At 37.8% G+C, this 21,821-nt stretch overlaps 1 protein-coding gene across 7 annotated transcripts in view; it reads right to left on the bottom strand.

Annotated features, from left to right (window-relative positions):
• Positions 1-21,821, bottom strand: part of MYO5A (myosin VA) — a 201,805-nt gene that overhangs the window by 107,380 nt on the left and 72,604 nt on the right. For all 7 annotated transcript variants that reach the window (XM_044230814.1, XM_044230813.1, XM_044230815.1 and 4 more), the window contains exons 4-5: positions 20,844-20,988; positions 2,987-3,143 (exon numbers count right to left, since the gene is read on the bottom strand). In XM_044230814.1, the coding sequence (XP_044086749.1) occupies positions 2,987-3,143; positions 20,844-20,988 (302 nt within the window). The remainder of the gene's footprint in view (positions 1-2,986; positions 3,144-20,843; positions 20,989-21,821) is intronic.

Raw genomic sequence — 21,821 nt, 5'->3', positions numbered from 1 at the left:
GTCAGGGTTGAAACAGACCCCTTCCCTCTGTCTTTGAGTAAAAGGTATTTAAACCTAGAGCAAAGAAGAGTAGAAGGAGTGAATGAAATAGAAGTCTAAAGACGTGGGTATTAGACCAGGCCCTCCCACCAACTTTCCAACATTTAATCCTCTGAGGAGCAGTAGTGTCTCCAGGCGTGAAGTGACTAGGATAGATGAGCCCTAGGGTCCTTTACAAAACTAGAACTACATGATTATAAGCCTTGAACCTGATAAGGAAAGAAGGTTCTATATATAAGCTATACTTTTTGTCCTTTTCTCCTAATTGCTCCCTCTGGCTTCTAAGTACTATATTTTCAACAGGCTTCCCTGGTGCTGTTATCATTTTAATTAGCAAAAAATTGTTAATGAAAAAAGGCTTTATGGTCTTGATTTTACTATTGATTTCAGTGAAGTGTTCAGCGACTTATTCTTCTTTACTAAAAGGAGATGAAAATCTTTAACTATGCTTATTAAAGATGTAAAAGAACTATTAAGACTCACTATGCCCCCCAAGAATCTTTCTCTGTCCCCGTTTTAGGATTAAAATTTCCTAGAGGAAAAGGAAAAAAAGAAAACATGATAAAATGAGCCAAAAAAAAATCATTTATCTGTGCATTATTCATATTTTGCAAAAGGAGTCTATCTGAGGATAAGGAGGTTCTTTCTAAAGGATCAAGTGCAAATCCCAATAGCCACTAGGATGTGACATTAACTGTGTGGGATGCTCATTATCCGGGGAGGGGTTTCAGATTGCTGGAGACCCAGCCATGCCATTCTTAACACGGCAGTAAAGGACTCTGATAGAGAAACACAGTCTTGGGGCAAGTTTAATGTTACAGACCTTCTAGGCCACATACACAATATTTCATCTATCTCTTCTTCCTATGACTGCAAACCCTTTGTCACCATTCTTCAGCCACAGATTCCATTTTAATCTTTCAAACTGGGATGCCCTCATTTGTAGTCATTGAGAGTTAGTTCTCTGTCAAACTTTCTTAATCCAAATTCCCACAGAAAAACTACACAACAATATAGAAGGGAGTTAACTGATGGCTTTATCTTTTTTTGTTCATCCCAGCAAATAAACTAAATTCTTTATAACTACATATTAAAAACTAGGATCTTGGGGCACCTGGGTGGCTCAGGTCCTCATCCCAGGGTCCTGGGATGGAGCCCTGCCTCGGACTCCCTGCTTGGCAGGAAGCTGCTTCTCCCTCTCTTAGTCCTCCTGCTTGTGTTCCCTTTCTCTCTGTGTCTCTCTCTGTCAAATAAATAAATAAAATCTTAAAAAAAAAAGGTAGGATCTATGACCATTTTAATCTCTCCTACTAACACAAATCTGTTTTGTAGAAAAACCAATGTAGCTATTTTTTGAATGAGAATATAGCAAGGTCATAAAATATTCTAGACATATTCTAGAAGGTTCATCCCAGACTTACATTATTATATGATCCAGCCTAGAAGAGATGGGATTCCCTGATGCCATCACAGTCTAGACTGGGATATTCTAACTTTAGGGATTAAGAATGAAATAAACTTCTGACAACTACACAGAATTTGTTGTTGTGACCCAAAACAGTCAAACCAATGGTAGGAAGCAAATCAAAACCCAGTTGTTTTCTGACCCAAAACCCAAAACTGGCTCTATGGATTATATTTCCCCAATATTAACAATGGCATCCAGCATTTATCCGTAGCTTAAATTCTTTCAAAATCTTAATATTTGCTTAAAATCTTTACGAGTCTTTCTGGCGCACACCTCTGTCACACACACCCCCCACCACCCTGTCTGTGCTATTTCAGAAAACTTCTCCAGTTCTCGCTGGACAGTGTACCTAGTCCAGGCAGCCTCGTAACTCCCCTCGTAACTCTTGGTCCCAAGGACAGAGGTCCTCCTGCTACGGAGGGCAGCCCCGCAGGCTGGGGCACAATATCCTGTTTCCAAGTGTGACACACGGCACTGCAAACCAGGCACAATTACCTCTGAACTGATTATTGCAACAACCACTTGTATCACAGGTGCACCAGGCCAGTTCTAAACTCCGTCTGTGTTTGGGTGACAAATAAGGCTTGACAGAGGGAAAAAACAGGAATAAAAAATGCTGACTTGAATTTTTAATAAGACAGGTTTTTTTCTCCCTGTCCAAAATAATTCCCCCCCCCATTAGTAATGAGAATTAGTTTTTTCCATTCAATGGGACTACTTACAAAAATGCGACTTTCCTAATATTGTATTAATAGACAAATAATTCTCTAGCTACAAATCCTGAAATACTCAAAGTCTCACACAAACAGGTCCACTTTCTTTGGCATGAGCTTTCCACTTTGTAGACATATTTGCTTTTGAAAGGACATCCTTCTGCACTTCTTCCTTTCTCAGGAATTTATAGCTACCGAATTTCTTTTTCTAACCTAAAGCTGTGTATTGTGCTTCACAGAAACAAGAAGAAAAATGTTTCACAAGATCATGATTTAAGCTTGTAGTTCACATCTGGGGGAAACAAATAGAAACTTACAGCTAAACAGGTTGTGCTAAATGCAGAAAATGAAATGTGGCAAAGGAATGATAAAATTCATCATGCTTGGGTATAGTGAATCCTATGAACTTCAGAAATGGGGGGAAATGAGAAACATTCTTCTAGTACGAGGACCAATAAATTTCTAGGAGAATAGAAATTTAGAAAATGAAATATCACTGCCAGTTATTTAGCGGCAAGTCAGTGGTAGGTTAAAAATGCAGGATTATGGAATAAGTAGATGCTTCCATAGCTGGGCTTTACTCAAATGGCTACCTCCCTGACTTTCTACTTTTCATAGATCTCTTCTTACTAATATGTGGAAAAATATTTTCTTACTTTTAGTGGCTGAGACAGCCCAGACTTTCTGACAGGTGCTGTTTCGATACTTTTTTGAGCAGGTTTCTTAACAGAACATAGTAAGAAGGCCAAGGCCACTGCTGCCTTACCTCCATGATGGGGTTGGAGGCCAAGACCTTCTCCTCAACATTGGCTTCACTGGCAGAACCACTCACGGTTGCAAAGTATCGCATGGCATACTTAGCTGAGACTGTTTTTCCTGCCCCAGACTCTCCACTTACAATGATGGACTGATTTCGTTCATCTCTGTAAAACAAAGAAGAGTAACTAACAGTGCTGCCTGCTCCTGCATGGGACTAGCATTATTTCCTCTGTGTTCTCATCAGCAAACCATGGTGAATCTCTTCTGGTTCGTACATGCAGCAATGTGGGAAGGAACATGAGAATATTTCCTAATAAAAGTAACTACGTACAAACTAGCAATGAACAGAGAGGGAGAGGAGAATATCAAGCATCATATTAGGTAGCATCACATCTAAGGATGAATCTGTGTTAGAGGGTCTCTGATACTTGTGTGAACAGGTCTCAAGCACATTATTTAATTTCTAGACAATAATTCTGCTATATTACAGTACTGCAACCACCTCAGAAGAAAAAGGAGCCACAGCAGGGGAATTTAGAAGAAAATCCTATTTAATTAAAATTACAGATTGTCTAGTAGTTAACAGTCCCTATATCATATGTTCCACAAACTCCAGTTCCTACTGAAAGTTTCTTCTCAGGAGAGAAGAAACAGTTCATTTATTTGTTGGCTGACTTCTTCAGATATGTCAGAACTCAAAGACTATCTACTATCCCATCTTTAGTTCATTCACACAATGACTCAAAAACTCTAATACACTTGTTTACAAAGACTATCATTTCTTTGAGGATAAAAACCTAAGTCATCTTTATTTTTAATATCCAGCACCTAGTACAAAGCCTGACACATCACAAATGCTCAATAAATGTGTATTTCTTATAAGTAAAAAGAAATTCAATGAACAACCTAATCTAAGAATAAATCTTTCTGCTTATTTCTTTTAAAGATTTATTTGAGAGAGAGTGTGAGCACTAAAGAGACAAAGCAAGCACAAGATGGGGGTAGAGGGAGAGGGAGAAATGGGCTCCCCACTCAGAGCTCAACCCCAGGACCCTAGGATCATGACCTGAGCTGAAAGCAGACGTATAACCTACTGAGCCACCCAGGCACCCCTAAATCTCTCTGCTTTGGTGACAATTTCTACTAGGACAGAGGTAGAAAATCCTACTTCTTAAGATGGAACCAGCAATTAACTTTTTTTTTAAAATTTTTTTTAAAGATTTTATTTATTTATTTGACAGAGAGAAATCACAAGTAGATGGAGAGGCAGGCAGAGAAAGAGAGAGAGAGGGAAGCAGGCTCCCTGCCGAGCAGAGAGCCCAAGGCGGGACTCGATCCCAGGACCCTGAGATCATGACCTGAGCCGAAGGCAGCGGCTTAACCCACTGAGCCACCCAGGCGCCCCGGAACCAGCAATTAACTTTTAATCAAAATTACTGAACAAGGGCCACCTGGGTGGCTTAGTCAGTTAAGCATCTATCTGCCTTTGGCTCAGGTTATGGTCCCAGGGTTCTGAGATCAAGCCCCACTTTGGGCTCCCTGCTCAGTGGGGAGTCTGCTTCTCCCTCTCCCACGCCCCTGCTTGTGTTCCTTCTCTTACAGTGTCTCTCTGTCAAATAAATAAATAAATTTTTTTTAAAAACCAAACAAGGTATTTTTATAATAGCAAAGGTGGTATTATTTGTGCTCTTAATTTACAAAGGGACTGGATCAGGATGATTTCAAAGGTTTTTAGTGGAACTATCCTGTAAGGCCACAAGATGGGGAAGTTATTCTACTACAGAAGATGGTCTTTTTGTCTTTTAAAAGAGACTTATTTAGCCAACAAATATTTATCAAATACCTACTACATGCCAAATATTGTACTAAACACTAGGGTTACAAATTAAATAAGCTGTGATTTGTGTCCTCAAGTGGGTAATGGTCTAACAGGAAAGACAGACTGTAATTTGAGATTATAATACATGGGAAGGGGCACTGAAAGGAGGAAGAGGTGTTCAGGAGAGGTTCCTGAAGAAGATATCAGAATAAGGTCTAAAAAGATAACTAGGAAAAAGGAAGTAAGGGAGGCAGAAGTCAGAAAGCAAACGTTCTAGGGAAAGGACATAAGATAAATGAAAGCTCAGATGCATGAGAAGTTAGGAAAAAGCAAATAATTCAATTTGCCTGGAACAGGGAGTAATGATGGCTAAGACTGTAGAGATGACCAAGAAACTGACCATAGAGTACTTCCGTGAGATGTTAAGGAATCTGAAGTTTACCTAAAGGTAATGGAGTGCCATTAAACAGAAAACAAAATAATCCAACTACTAAAAATCACTCTGGCAGCAATGTGTAGTATGAGTGGTGAGAGTCCAGATGACAAATTATGAAAGTCTGAACAGAGGTTGTGGCTGTCCTGACTGAGAGAGGTAGAAAGATTTAAGAGACACCAAAGTGGTAGAAGCCACAGTACTTGACAATAAATTTCCAAAGTAGAAATTTAGGACTTTCTCAAGGAAAGGTTTCTTCCTCCTATGAGAAATGAGGGTAACTGTCTTATTTTATAGACCTTGAAAAATACAGTGGGAGTATAGCAACTTGTTCCTGACACTCTGACTCCCATGTTGTGGGGAAAAGTACCTAGGAGGACCTAGGTGACACTAAGGAATGTTTAAGTTTTATAATACTAGCTGGCACATAATCCCTGTTTTCATGAAACATCGTTGAACCTCATACCCACCATCTCATTTTCTTTTTATTTGAATTTCTAGACAGAACTGGATACTCCCATTACCCCTGTTCATTCATTCATTCATTCATCAAAACCTAAATCATCTAATAAAACAGTTCTCATTGTGGCACCACTGTCCTTTCTTTTAGTCATTTAAAACGTCCTCAGAATTCACCTTTTTCTATACATTAATCAAGGTACTGCATCAACAGTTTTTGGATTCCCTTCTACAATATGATTAGAAAAATGACCTTTTCCTAACTTGTGCATGATCAGCTGTCACTGCACCCTGTGTAACACCCCTCCTTCCAACAGCAAACGAGGTGGGGAGGTTTCCACTGGTCTGATGAAAATATCAGTGGGAACTGCTATTTAAACTGTACTGTCTTTGAAATGTTATTTCAAGTCTTAATATCAAAATATTGTACCAAAAAATCTAAAAATTCATACAGCTCTTTCCTATAATATAGGGAAGAAGAAAAATATTAAAGGCAATAAGATCAAGGATTGTTCAAATGAATCAGAGGCTTGTACAACTATGTACATAGGATATCAAGCACATGCCATATACATTTTCTTTTCTAGGATTTAGGATACCACGTACATATGATATCAATCACATGCCATATACATTTTCTTTTCTAGGATCTAGGATCAACAGTTTTTAAATTTTTTAAGGGACATTATTTTTTTTATATTTCCTGACTTCTTGGCAGAGAGTCTTCCCATCTTTCCCAAGCTTAGCAGAGCTTCCAATATATAAACAAGCACCAGTCTTCCATTACATAAAAGCTCCTCTACATCAAGGCTCTATCCCTAGATCTGTCATATACGAGCTACGCAGCTTTGAGCAATTGCATGACCTCTCTGGTTTTCTCATCTTTCCTCATCTTTAAGGTTAAATAGTACCAAGGGTCCTTCTCAAATTCTAAAGTACTATAATCTAAAAGTCTAACTCTGGAGTTGTTTTTCAGATGCTGGATGGACAACAGCTTGCAGTTTAAGCCAGGGTAAACTCTTGGAACCAAGGACAATTGGAAGAGGACAGGCCTACAGAGACTCAGATGGTCTTGAGTAGCCATATTTAAAATGGGCAACATTTCTTCTCTAGAGGGCCCCTGAATCTGAGATGACCAAAATCAATAAATGGCTACAAAGAGTAAAAATGTAAAATAATCAATTCACCTAAATGCAGGAAGTAGAAATCTTTATAAAATAGGTATAGTAGGTACAATTTTAAAATGTTTTTCAGTTCTATGTGGCCATAGGAAGAAATGCCAAAAAGACAGAATAAGAGTAGACATAGGTAGAAGAGAAGACGGAGACGAGAGAAGCATAACAGATAATAAAGACACACAAGGGACGCCTGGGTGGCGCAGTTGGTTGGACGACTGCCTTCGGCTCAGGGCGTGATCCTGGAGTCCCGGGATCGAGTCCCACATCGGGCTCCCAGCTCCATGGGGAGTCTGCTTCGCTCTCTGACCTTCTCCTCGCTCATGCTCTCTCTCACACTCTCTCTGTCTCAAATAAATAAATAAAATCTTTAAAAAAAATAAAAATAAAAAAAAAATAAAGACACACAAAAGGAAAAACAAGAAGGGTAGGATAGAGATGAGGAGAAAACACACAAAAACATCAGAGATAAAAATTTTGTGGTTCACACTTGCTTATCCCCTACACAAAAATAAACCTAAAATGGATTAAAGACCTAATTTTGAGACCTGAAAACATAAAATTCCTAGAATAAAACATAGGCAATAATCCCTTTGACATCAGTTGTAAAAACATTTTTCTAGATATGTCTCCTTTGGCAGGGGAAACAAAAGCAATATTTACACTGTTTTTATGTTTTTTTTTATTTATTTGTTTATTTATGTTTTACACAACAAAACAAAAAAGACAACCTACTGAATGAAGGAAGAGATTTGCAAATGATATAGCCAATAAGAAATCAATTTCGAAACTATTTAAAGAACTTAACACAACTCAACACCAAAAAACCCCAAATAATCCAATTTTTAAATGGGCATAAGTCATGAACAAACACTTTTTCAAAGAAGACATCCAGATGGTCAACAGGCATGTGAAAAGATGCTCAACACCACTCATCATCAGGGAAATGTAAATTAAAACTACAATGAGCTATTACCTCACACCTATTCACACCTGTCAAAATGGCTAAAATAAAAAATGAAGAAATAAGTGTTGGTGAGGATATGGAGAAAAAGGAACCCTTGTGCACTGTTGATGGGAATGCAAGCTGGTGCAGCCACTGTGGAAAACAGTATGGAGGTTCCTCAAAAAGTTAAAGATAGAATTACCTTATGATCTAGTAACTCTACTACTGGGTATTTAGCCAAAGAAAATTTTAAAAACTAATTTGAAGAAAGAGAGGGAGAGAGAGAATCACTCCTATGCTTACTGTAGCATTATTTATAATAGCCAAAATATGGAAGCAACCCAAATGTCCACCCACAGATGAATGAATAAAAATACAGTATATAGACACAATGATATGTTACTCTGCCATAAGAAAGAATGAGATCTTGCCATTTGCAACAACATGGATAGACCTAGAAGGCATAATACTAAGTGAAATAAGTCAATCAAAGAAAGACAAATACCTTGATTTCATTCACGTGTAGAATTTAATAAACAAAATTAATGAACAAAGGAAAAAAGACAAACAGAAAAGCAGACTTTTAAATACAAAGAACAAACTGGTGGTTACCAGAGGCAAGGTCGGGGGGATCGGTAAAATAAGTGAAGGGGATTAAGAGCACACTTATACTGATGAGCACTGAGTAAAGTATAAAATTGTTGAATCATTATATTACAAATTTAAAACTAATCTAACACTGTATGTTAATCATACCTGAATTAAAAAAATAAAAATTAAAAAATTTTATGGTTCAAGGTGAATACCAGAGTCTACCCTCTTCTAGTCATTTGATCTGTAAGCTTTATGTGGTTTTATATATATATATATAATAATTTACTGTTCTTTGAAATTTTGCATATCTTATCAGCCAGTATTTATAATCCTTCAAGTGTTCCTATTCTTTTATTACAAGAAAGTTTTTTCTACTTTTGGGAGGTAGATATCACTTCAAAACCCTGATAAAAACACATTAAAGAACAAAGATTCTCTACTCTTCATCAAAGTCAGATCAATCTGGACTGTCTTAAGGACACGTGAAGCAAAGATTTATGATTTCTGGCTTGGCCAGTTTTCTCAAGGGCCTCTAGAGTAATCCTAAATATCTGGGTACTGGGTGCCTTTGGAGGTAAGCTCTTCTGACCTAGTTTTATCAATGGTGGTTCCAGAAGCTCTAATGTGAACTAAAAGCCCCCACCTAAAAATACTGCTTCATTCATTTATTCAACAAACATGTAATGAGCAGTCACAATGTGCCAAACATTTTGTGAAGATAAAAGACTCCGGGATCATAGCCTTTTGAGAGAGAATGAAAGTATAGTTAAAATGAAGCACTTCATTACTTCACTCCATTTTAACAAGGAGGTCCACCCAGGATACCACCCAGGATGGAAGTGGTGGTAGATGAGGGGAGGGGATGTCAGGAAACGCTACCTTAAAAAGGGGATGCTTTCATTGACTTTCACATGATGATTAGGAGAAAACTAGGTTGAATGGGAAGAATGCAATGGGAATGAAACTACGTAGTGGCACCTGAAACCTCAGGAAAAATTTATTCAAGAACAGAATATCCACTCTGGGTTGATGAAAGAGAAGAGTTTCACTTTAGTCCATTTCCATCCTTGGTCTTCAGTCCTTTTATTCAGTATATCTCTATCTAATTGGTCTGTCCAGCCTTTTCTTATATCTACTCAGTTTTCATTTTACATCAGGTATATATAGATTTTCCTTCCTTTAAAAAAATGTAATCTCTCTAGTCTATCATGGTCATACTGAATATTACTTGTATTTTCTAAGACCAGCAACTTGTTCTCTGCAAATTTAATGAGCATACTTTTCAGTCACATCAAGATTACTCAAGACTAAACTAAGTAACGCCAACCTCAGGCCTGACTCATATGGAAGACAATTTAATATTTTCACCCATGTTGATATTGACTCTCTGATAACCACTGGGTGTTGCTGTTTACCTTAGTTAAGTGGACAAGCACCTATATCTAATTTTTAGCTTATAAGTGAACATGTGTGCATGAAACAAAATCTCGAGTTTTACTTTTTTTCAGGCAATCAATCTAATTGTTTCTCCCTTATCTGAGCCTTTGTAAAAAGAGAAAATACTAAGTTCATGTGATATAAAGCTTTCTTCCAATGCCGTGCCTTTAGTGTGATTACGTGACGTCACTTGAGATTCTAATCCCTATCTCTCTTGTTAAGAGCTGTTAAATTTTTCTACATCATTATCACTCATTAAAATCAAGCTGCTGTGCTCTGTGTTTTCATGATTTCCGGTTCTGATGAATCTCAAGAACACTTTTTTTTTAGTTTTTATTTTAATTCCAGTTAGTTAACATACAGTGTTATATTAGTTTCAGCTGTACAATACAGTGATTCAACAATTCCATAATATCATCTGGTGCTCATCACAAGTGCCCTCCTCCACCCCATCACCCATTTCAACCAACCCCCATCCACCTCCCCTCTCGTAACCATCAGTTTGTTCTCTATAGTTAAAGAGTCTGTTTCGTGCTTTGTCTATCTTTCTCTTATTTTTTTCCCTTTGCTTGTTTGTTTTGTTTCTTAAATTTCACATGAGTGAAAGCATATAGCAATTGTCTTTCTCTGACTTATTTCAATTAGCATTATTATACTCCCTAGCTCCATCCATTCAAGAAGAAAAGATTTAAATTCTAAAGGTGATATCAGACAATGACTTCACAATGACAATATTTAATATTATTTTTTAAGTTAAATATTTCCTCTAAAAAGATGTGCAGGCAGACTGGTGAAAGTTGTGCTTTAGAGAGGCAAAGACACTGTTCAGGAAATGGAAAGAAATGTTTCCTAGAGATATGTACTAAGGTCAGTCAGTTCCTAGTGAGGAACCACTCACATGGCATTAAGATCCTCTCTGGTCAAACTGACTTCTCTGTGCCATCACTCCAGAGCCTATAAGATTAACATAATAAGGCCGTAACAGAAATATGCAGTTACATATGTTTGTGACTTTTATAGACTTGTATTACCTGTATTTTATTCCTTCCACAGCCTTATGGGGTAGCTAGTGCCCACTAAGTGCCACATTTATATGTAAAGAATCCTGAAGAGCAATCATATACCAGGCACTAAGCTAGTCTCAAACTAAAACCTGGGTGGGATCATGAAAAATACATAAAAATCAGACAGATGAAGAAGCACAGAAAAGGATATTCTAGACTGAATAAAATGTGCACCAATACAAGTATGCTACGTTAGTTTGAGGGAATAGATGTGTTAAGAAGAGGAGAGAGTAGCTGAAAGTAAGAAAATGAAATGACAAAGGAGGAAAGCTTTGGGGTCTCAAAGCGAGAACCACATCTCCACTTCCAGATGCTGTTTATTAGCACGATAGTCTGACAAGTTATTTTCCTCAGTTTCCTCACCTGTAAAGCAGGGGTGATGATGCCTGCTCCAAGGGATGTGAGGAAGATTAGAGGAAACAAGCCTGACACCATGCTTGGACACAGCAGGCATCAAAACATGGCAGCTATTCATTAATGTAAGTTAATCCACCTTTATAGATCATACATGAGATTCCTCATCATATAGCATATATTACTTCAAGTCTATTTGCATAAATGGGATACTTGTTTCCATAGGGCAGCTGAGTCACTGTTGGTAACAGCAGAGCTTTTATAATCTGTACCTGCCCTCAGGCAGGGAGCTCCGGACAGCGATGCACGTAGAGACTCCCAGTCATGAGAAAGAAGGAGCCACCCTCAGACAAGGCCTAGCAGTGAACAGTCAAGAGGAATCAACTAGATGAGAGGCTGAAGTGGATGAGAAGAGAATGGAGACATAAAACTCCTTTTTTTTTTTTTTTAAGATCTTATTTATTTATTCTACAGAGAGAGATCACAAGTAGACAGAGAGGCAGGAAGAGAGAGAGAGGGAAGCAGGCTCCCGGCCGAGCAGAGAGCCCGATGCGGGACTCGATCCCAGGACCCTGAGATCATGACCTGAGCCAAAGGCAGCAGCTTAACCCACTGAGCCACCCAGGCACCCGAGACATAAAACTCCTTAATGATGAAGACGTGATGACAGTAACACCTATACTGCAAGACTTACCATTTTTATTTTTTTTTATTTTTATTATTTTTTTTATATTTTTTTTTAAAGATTTTATTTTATTTATTTGAGAGAGAGAGACAGTGAGAGAGAGCACGAGCAAGGAGAAGGTCAGAGAATGAAGCAGACTCCCCATGGAGCTGGGAAGCCTGATGTGGGACTCGATCCCGGGACTCCAGGATCACGCCCTGAGCCGGAGGCAGTCGTTTAACCAACTGCGCCACCCAGGCGTCCCAAGACTTACCATTTTTAAAAAAGAGTGTATTTTTAACATTTTTATTGAGGTATAGTTGACCTATAATGTTACATTAGTTTCAGGTGTACAACATAGTGATTCAGTAACTTTCTGTTATGCGATTCAGAGTGCTTTTATGTTTATCATTTAAGATAATTTTCACCTTTGAAGTAAGCACGACAGCATTATTTTTTCCACGTTATGGGAAATATTACTATTTACTATTAGTTAGACGGGTTATCTAAGGTTAGAGCAGAGCTCTACGAATGACGTCACATACTGCATCCCCTGGTTTCCAAGAAGAAAGTACACCATGCTCCTTCTGCTCTGCTCCACAGCTCCTTACCAGTCTGCTCTCCACTAGGAAGAGCAACATACTTATTAATTAGTCTCCATGGAACAGAAAGGTAACAAATGCACACCACACAACAGCGTTAAGTGTCAAGGTAAACCAGCCAGTGAAACTGTTCCATTGTGTCCGCAATAAAACTGAGACAGAAGCAGACAAGGAGATTTAACCTTGTGTAGTTATTTACTGATGCAGTTGTGATTTATACAGATATCTTTTTGATTTCACCAAGGTTATACATGTAAGTATCTAATTTCAAGAAAACCCATAAATGAAACTTAGTAGAAAAAATTTATTTACCATTCCCAATGGGGAAAAAATATACCACATTAAAGTATTTAAGAAATACTGTTTTTAAGGAAACAAAAGAAAAAAAGCTTTTGTTTTAAGGAAAATAATATTGTCATTTAGTTACCAAAGAACAGTCAGTTCCAGCGTGAGAAAAGACTGATATAAATGGGACACAAGAATATAAGAAGAAAAACAGACAGAGCAGCCCACTGACATTTTCTCTTCTGTAAGTCAACAAGACTATTAAAGTAAGAGGGCTGACTCTGAAGGTGTTCTATGAGGAACTGTTCTCTGTAAGGGACATGCTTAAAAAGGAGTCCCAAGTCAAGGACCCCGGGTTATTGCTACTCTCTCATTGGCCATATAGCTACTGGAGAAGAAACACTTCTGTCAGCTTTGCTTGGAGGATAGATATCAAAAATAAAACTCCACCCTTCCTCCTCCCATGCTCCCACTCCACTTGTACAGCTGCTCTTCCTTCAGTATCCTCCGTCTCAGTAAATGGCAACTCCCACCTTTCAGGTACTTGGACCAAATACCTTGCCACCATCCCAGACTCCTCTCTTTCTCTCATAGCCTCACATAAGCAAGGCTTTGTCCATTCTTTCTTAAAAATACATCCAGAGCAAACAAAAGCGAAAATAAACTTTTGGGACTTCATCAAAATCAAAAGCTTCTGCACAGCAAAGGAAACAGTCCACAAAACAAAGAGGCAACCCATGGAATGGGAGAAGATATTTGCAAATGAAAGTACAGACAAAAGGCTGATATCCAGGATCTATAATGAACTCCTCAAACTCAACATACACGAAACAGGCAAACACATCAAAAAATGGGCAGAAGATATGAACAGACACTTCTCCAATCAAGACATACAAATGGCTATCAGACACATGAAAAAATGTTCATCATTAGCCCTCAGGGAGATTCAAATTAAAACCACATTGAGATATCACCTTACACCAGTTAGAATGGCCAAAATTAACAAAACAGGAAACAACATGTGTTGGAGAGGATGTGGAGAAAGGGGAACCCTCTTACACTGTTGGTGGGAATGCAAGTTGGTGCAGCCTCTTTGGAGAACAGTGTGGAGATTCCTCAAGAAATTAAAAATAGAGCTTCCCGGGGTGCCTGGGTGGCTCAGTGGGTTAAGCCGCTGCCTTCGGCTCAGGTCATGATCTCAGGGTCCTGGGATCGAGTCCCGCATCAGGCTCTCTGCTCAGCAGGGAGCCTGCTTCCCTCTCTCTCTCTGCCTGCCTCTCCATCTACTTGTGATTTCTCTCTGTCAAATAAATAAATAAAATCTTTTAAAAAAAAAATAGAGTTTCCCTATGACCCTGCAATTGCACTCCTGGGTATTTACCCCAAAGACACAGATGTCGTGAAAAGAAGGGCCATCTGTACCCCAATGTTTATAGCAGCAATGGCCATGGTCGCCAAACTATGGAAAGAACCAAGATGCCCTTCAATGGATGAATGGATAAGGAAGATGTGGTCCATATACACTATGGAGTATTATGCCTCCATCAGAAAGGATGAATACCCAACTTTTGTAGCAACATGGACGGGACTGGAAGAGATTATGCTGAGTGAAATAAGTCAAGCAGAGAGAGTCAACTATCATATGCTTTCACTTATTTGTGGAGCATAACAAATAGCATGGAGGACAAGGGGCATTAGAGAGGAGAAGGGAATTTGGGTAAATTGGAAGGGGAGATGAACCATGAGAGACTATGGACTCTGAAAAACAATCTGAGGGGTTTGAAGTGGCGGGGGGGTGGGAGGTTGGGGTACCAGGTGGTGGGTATTATAGAGGGCACGGCTTGCATGGAGCACTGGGTGTGGTGAAAAAATAATGAATAATGATTTTCTGAAAATAAATAAATTGGAAAAAAAATAAAAGCTTCGGACCAGGCTAAAAAAAAAAAAATACATCCAGAGGGACACCTGGGTGGCTCTGTCAATTGAGCATCTGCCCTCGGCTTGGGTCATGATCCCAGGATCCAGGGATCAAGTTCCACATCAGGCTCCCTCTCCCTCTGCCTTTTGCTCCCCCTGCTTGTGCCCTCTCTCTGACAAGTAAGTAGATAAAATCTTAAAAAATAAAAATAATAATACATCCAGAATCCATTCGTTCACTTTTACCTTCTCCATAAATATCTTCTTTAACTAGATTATCATTTTTTCTTGCTTGGATCAATACAAAAATCTCCTAACTAGTCTTCTGGATTCTACCCTCATCCCAACACCAACTGTTCTTTTAATTTTTGCTTGTTTTTCTAACTAGTTTTGATACTATTTCAAACTTGTGGAAAATTGCAAAACTAGTAAAATGAACTCCCATATACGCTTTACTCAAATTCACCAATTGTTTAGGTTTTGCCTGTTTGTTTTATTAACTTCTCTGTTTCTTTTTATATTTTCTGAAATATTTAAGAGTGGGTTACAGACATGATGCCTCCTATATAATTTAGAGTAATTTACTTCCTCAGAACAGTGACCGGCTTTTACCTATTTACAATAATCAAAATCATGAAACATAGTATTGATATGGTAGTAGTATTTAGTCTATGGTCTATACTCTAACATCCAGCAATGTTGTTCCCTACATAGTTACCTTTCCTCCCCAGTCACCAAGGATTCAATGCAGAATATTCATTGCACTTAACTAGCATAAAATGCTCATCTCCTTTAATCCTAAATAGTTCCTCAGCCTTTCTTTGACTTTTTTGATCTTCATAATTTTGAAGAGCATATACATTTATTTTGGAGAATGCCCTCATTTTCAGTTTTTCTGGTGTTTCCTCCCAATTAGATTCAGGACATGCATTTTTGGCAGCAATCTATGGTCGATTTTTATCATAGCTGCAAGATCAAGCCATTCCTCTGCTCAAAACTCACACCCAGAGAAGAAGTCAAATTTGCTACAATACCCCACATGGCCTTGTAGGGTCCTTGCAGTTTATGACCTCTCTGCCTGGAATATCCTTCCTCAGATATGTGAATGGTGCACTCTATCCTTTCCTTCGTGTAATTATTCAAAAGACAGCTTTATTTGTTATGGAAGTAGATAAGTTGATACCAAAGTATATACGGAAAAACAAACATCTAAGGATAGCCAGGAAAATAATGAAAAGGACAAACTATGAGAGGGTTTAATGATACCAAACATTAAAAAATATTATTAAGGGGTGCCTGGGTGGCTCAGTTGATTAAGTGTCTGACTCTTGATCTCAGCTCAGGTCTTGATCTCAGGGTCATAAATTCAAGCCCCATGCTGGGCTTGGAGCCTACTTTAAAAAAAAAAATTACTACAGAGGCACTATAATTATAACAGTGTGGTACTGGGACATGAATAGATAAAGGGAGGTGAAAAGAACAGAGAGAAGAAATTGATCCAAAAACATGAGAAAACCTAGGATATGCTAAATGGCATCTGAAAGAACTGGAGCAAAATGGATTTCTTTTTTTTTTAAAGATTTTATTTATTTATTTGGCAGAGAGAGATCACAAGCAGGCAGAGAGGCAGGCAGAGAGAGAGGGAAGGAAGCAGGCTCCTGGCTGAGCAGAGAGCCCAATGCGGGGCTCGATTCCAGGACCCTGGGATCATGACCTGAGCCGAAGGCAGCGGCTTAACCCACTGAGCCACCCAGGCGCCCCCAAAATGGGTTTCTTAATAAGTGATGCTGAATAACCAGATAGCCATTTGGAAAAAAAAGATAAATTTAGATCCATATCTCATATCATACAAAAGAATAAACTTCAGGGGCGCCTGGGTGGCTCAGTGGGTTAAAGCCTCTGCCTTCGGCTCAGGTCATGATCCCAGGGTCCTGGGACTGAGCCCCACATCGGGCTCTCTGCACAGCGGGGAGCCTGCTTCTCCCTCTCTCTCTGTCTGCTTCTCTATTTGTGATCTCTGTCAAATAAATAAATAAAATATTTTAAAAAATAAAAAAGAATAAACTTCAATTCAATCAGGGATCTAAAGGTACATTATAAAACAACACAAAGAGTAGGAGAAAACATGGATGAGGGGCACCTAGGTGGTTCAGTCATTAAGCATCTACCTTCAGCTCAGGTCACAATCCCAGAGTCCTGGGACTGAGTCCCACATCAGGCTCCCTGCTCAATGGGAAGCCTGCTTCTCTCTCTCCCGCTCCCACTGCTTGTGTTCCCTCTCTTGCTGTGTCACTCTCTGTCAAATAAATAAATAAAATCTTTAAAAAAAAAAAAAGAAAGAAAACATGGATGAATTTCTCTTTTATCCTGGTATAGGGAAAGGCTTTTAACAATGACTCAAAATACAGAGTAATAAAAAAAAGACTGATTATTTTGCATAGGAAAAAAACAGCATAAATGAAATAAAAAGAAAACTTATAAGTAGGATGGGGAGTATTTGCAATATATACCATAGGCAAAGGGCTAATATCTCTAATGTATTTTTTAAAATTCTTGAAATTGAGGATCAAAGGACTAAAAACACAATAGAAAAATTGAAACAGACATGAATGGACAGTCTACCACATAAACAAAGAAACAAATACATCAATAAAAAGTCTCTTAAACACATGTAAAGATGTAAACTCACTCATATTTAAAGAAATACAAATGAAAACAACATTGAGATACCACTGGATAGTAAAGAACTAAAAAGAAAGACTACACATTTTTTGTTGATGAGGCTATAGGGAAGCAGGGACTCTTGAATATTTTTGGCAGAAATACAAACCAGTACAAATCTTCTAGAGGGAATTTTGTAGGCAATACCTACAAATCTACATTTACACCTAGATTTTGACCTAGCAATGTCAATGGCTGTTAAAATTAGTAAAGTGAAAGTATGATGAGAAACAGGATATTTGCACAGTCTCAAAGTATTTTCCTATAATACACTTACTAATTTTAAAGTTTAAAATAAGTAATTATAGTAGAGAAATCTGGTAGATACCGGCATAACCAAGTGATCAAACTTAACATCCCCAGTAAATGGCATCTTGTGTCTCCTCTATATGATGAAGGGCATACCACATGGTTAGCCTCAATCTAACCCAAAGAAAACCTTAAACTTTCGGAAGGGGAAGGATTTTTGCAGTCTGTTTTGTCTAATTCTTCTATTGCCGTGTCCTCAGGGTCTACAAGATAGCTGGCTAGCATTCTTCCAAGTTGTCAAAGCCATGAAAGGAAAGAGGACAAACAGATGGTCCTAGATAGACCATCTGTCTAGGGAGACAGAACTAGGTGCAATGTATGATTCTAGATTGGATCCTAGAACAGAAAAAGCACATCAGAAAGGAAATGATGAATGTGATCAAGATTTTTAGACTACTTAATAGTATTATATCAATGTGAATTTCCTTGTTTCAATTATTTACTACAGCTGGATGTAGGGTATATGGTACCTCTGTGTACTGTTTGTCCACACTTAAGCTCAAGATTTTTTTTTTACATTTGAAAGAAAAAAGGTGCGGGGAGAGATAGCTTTACAAGGAGGCTCTCCCTGAGCCTAGCATATATGCCCTTTGGCCCACCTAACATTATCTACTTCTCTGACTTTATTTTCCAGAAAAGCACTTATTAATATGTGATAAACTGTATCTTATTTATTGTTATTGTTTATCATGCCTCACTTCAGGAGAGTAAGAATTTTTGTCTATTTGTCTCACTTGTCTGCTGCTGTGTCCCCCATGCCTGGGACAGTGTGTTGGTGATGTTCAGTAAAGGTCTACTGAACAAGTAGCCATTACCTTCCCTGAAGTTGTAGGGGCCTCTAAGGGTACCAGGTCTCACATGTGGTGAATATGGCACATCTCCACTCAGTAAGGAAAAGATGATAAGAAAGGATCCTGCAATATCTAGCTCCCACTGTATGCCTAAGAGACATGGACTGTTTAGCAGCTGCAGCACATCTTATGTGCACAGATTTACTCATATACATGGTGGACTTAGGAAAGACTGAAGCGTATTTTAAAACTGGCTTGGAAACAGAATTGAGCAAAGGGGAAAGCAGCAAGCCAACCTGCAGTAATTGCAATGACTGGCTGAGTCACAGGGGAATAATTTGGGGGGCTGGGGGGGCTGGGTGGAAACCAGAGTAAATCCAGGGTTTAAAAGCCAGAAATACTCACATAAATCTAACACTATTCTTGGGTTTCTCTCACAAAAATGCTAAGAATCAAACTTTTGTTTTTAAAATTAGTTTTTTAAAGAAGTCATATCCTTCTCTAGGAGCAGTATAACAATTTTTGGAGACGGTTTTTCGGTCCTGGCACTCCCGGCAATTCCTTCTCTGCCCAGTAGTTCTCTGGCTGCACTTGCGTGGTGCTAACATTTTGCCAAATGCTCCAGTGCCATACACTTCAAATATTGGTGGGCTTTTCTCATTTTAGGGAAAAAATTGTGCTGATAGATGGAATTTAAAAGCTTTAAAAAAAAAAAAATTTCTGGGGCACCTGAGAGGCTCAGCCAGTTGAGTGGCCAACTTTCAGTTTGGCTCAGGACATGATCTTGTGGGTTGTGGCACTGAGATCCCCCCAGAGAGCTCATGCTCAGCGGAGGGTCTGCTTCAAGATTCTCTCCCTCTGCCCCTTCCCACCACTTGCATGCACCCAACACTCTCTCTCAAATAAATAAATCCTTCTAAAAAAATGTAACCTTTCTTATACTTTTGACACTCATTTCCATTTTATAACAGAATCTGCTATAATAAGCATATTATGTAGTACAAAACTATATTTAGTCATTTTATATTTAATATGATAATATTTCATAGTGTTAGACCAATGGAATTTGAAAGCTAATCTTCCTAGTTATGTGGCCTTAGGAAAGTTAAATAACTTCTCAAGTGCTTAAGTTTTCTCAGTTGTAAAATGAAGATTAATAATAACTCCAACCTCAAAAGGTTGTTAGGAGGATAAAATTACTTAAAAAAAATGGAAGGCAATTAAACAGTGCCTTGCACAGAGAGAGTATTTAATAAGTCTTAGCGATTATTAGAACAATAATATTTTATTAATAAAAGGGCATAATGACTTCTATGGACTCTGGCAGGGAAATAATTCTAAAATTCTGTTATGTGCTGGCCCAATTATGTCAAACAAACACCCTCCTTGCTTGGAAAGGAGAAAATAAAACCTCCGCAGTATTTTTTTTCTCTCCACTTCATAAATTGCTTCAGGGTTTCCCACAGCATATTTATAATATGCTGGTTCTTTCCTGAAGACTGGAGCAATGAGTTAAATGTATACTATACTATACATCCATAGTTTTGATTTTCATTATATTACATTATTAACAGCACAGTCTAGTCTTGAAAGTAGCTTTTTTTCCCTCTGGTTTTCTACTCTCAAAATGTTAGGTTTCCATGGTTAATATTAAAGACATTTTACTGATGCTGTTCAGGATCACTGGTCTCTAGAACGTAAGAGTAACATTAAATTTACAGTTTCCTTGGTATTTAATTCTCTAAGATACAGACAGATTTCATCTTCTTCTTAGGCCTTTTCTCTCTAGTCTGCTGCTCATTAGCTGAAGGATAGAGGGAGCATGACCTCACACCGCCAGTCCTCGGTCCTCTTCTCTGTAAACATAGCATCTGTCCTCCCATAGTCACAGCAGCAGGAGATTCCAAAGGCAAGTTTTTTTTTTTTTTTTAATTTTTTTTATTAACATATAATGTATTATTAGCCCCAGGGACACAGGTCTGTGAATTGCCAGGTTTACACACATCACAGCACTCACCATAGCACATACCCTCCCCAGTGTCCATAACCCCACCCTCCTCTCCTGACCCCTCTCCCTCTACAACCCCAAAGGCAGTTTTTAAGACTGTATGTCCTTTTATAAATACAAGGTTTTTAAATAATAATGTAGACCATTTGAAATAATCAAGGCTGCTTATTTAATAATAATTTACCAGCTGCTCTTCACTACACTTTAAAATATCTATGACTTGGCAGAGAAGAAGCAATCATATCTAGTAAGAATCATGAAAAAAATAAATAGAGCTTTCACCAACCTGGCCATTTGCTTGTAAGCTTCTTCAGCTACTGCAAAGATATGCGGATCCATGTCACCCATATTCTGACCGCTATATGCATTAATAATATCTTCTCCATAAATAGGCAGCTGTTCATAAGGATTTATAGCTACTAGGACTATACCTGGGGGCAGGGTAAAAAAGCAAAAGAAGTTAATGATATACTAATGGACATATAAAGCAAGAATCACAGTCAACACAAATTTCAACTTCAGTTAATCTTGAACTAACAAATTGTTTAACAAATTGTTAAAGATCAAAATATACCATAGCCTTTGCTCTGAACCTGTTATACCTAGACCTAACTAAAACTCCATTTTAAAACATTAAGCTGTTAAAAATCAAAACTATGGTAATGTTAAAAGAACTTTAAATATTTTCATAATATTTCAATAAAATATTCAATATTCAATTTAATAATTGAAAATATTCGATATTCAATAAAATATTCAATAAATACTGAAAATATTCAATAAAATAAAATAAAATAAAAAATTTACTACTAGAAATTTATCCAAATGAAATAATCAGGCATTCAAGCAAAAGTTTTTTTTCATAAAGATATTTATCATAGTATCATTCACAAGAGTGAAAAGTAGAAACAAACAAAATATATAACAAAGGAAGAGTAGCCAAATATTTTGTTACATTCATAAGACAGACTATTACGCTACCACCACAGATTACATTTTTATTAAAGAATATTAAATGTCATAGCAAAAGATGACACAAAACTATATACAGATTAATTCCAATTTCATATCTATTTATACTTTCTCACATATACACACATATAGGATATATCAACATAATACTGGTTATTTTTCAATAGAGAATTATATGTAACTATTTTTCCTTTTTTATACTTTTTTGTATGTCTTTATAAAGTTTATAGTTGGTGTATACTGACTTAATGAAGTCCTTCAATCAACAAATATTTATTCAGCTCCAAGTATG

Source organism: Neovison vison, chromosome 13 (genome assembly GCF_020171115.1).
Source record: "Neovison vison isolate M4711 chromosome 13, ASM_NN_V1, whole genome shotgun sequence".
Classification (NCBI taxonomy): Eukaryota; Metazoa; Chordata; class Mammalia; order Carnivora; family Mustelidae; genus Neogale; species Neogale vison.
Note: the sequence above shows the minus strand (reverse complement) of the source record. Positions and strands in the feature narration are given on the sequence as shown.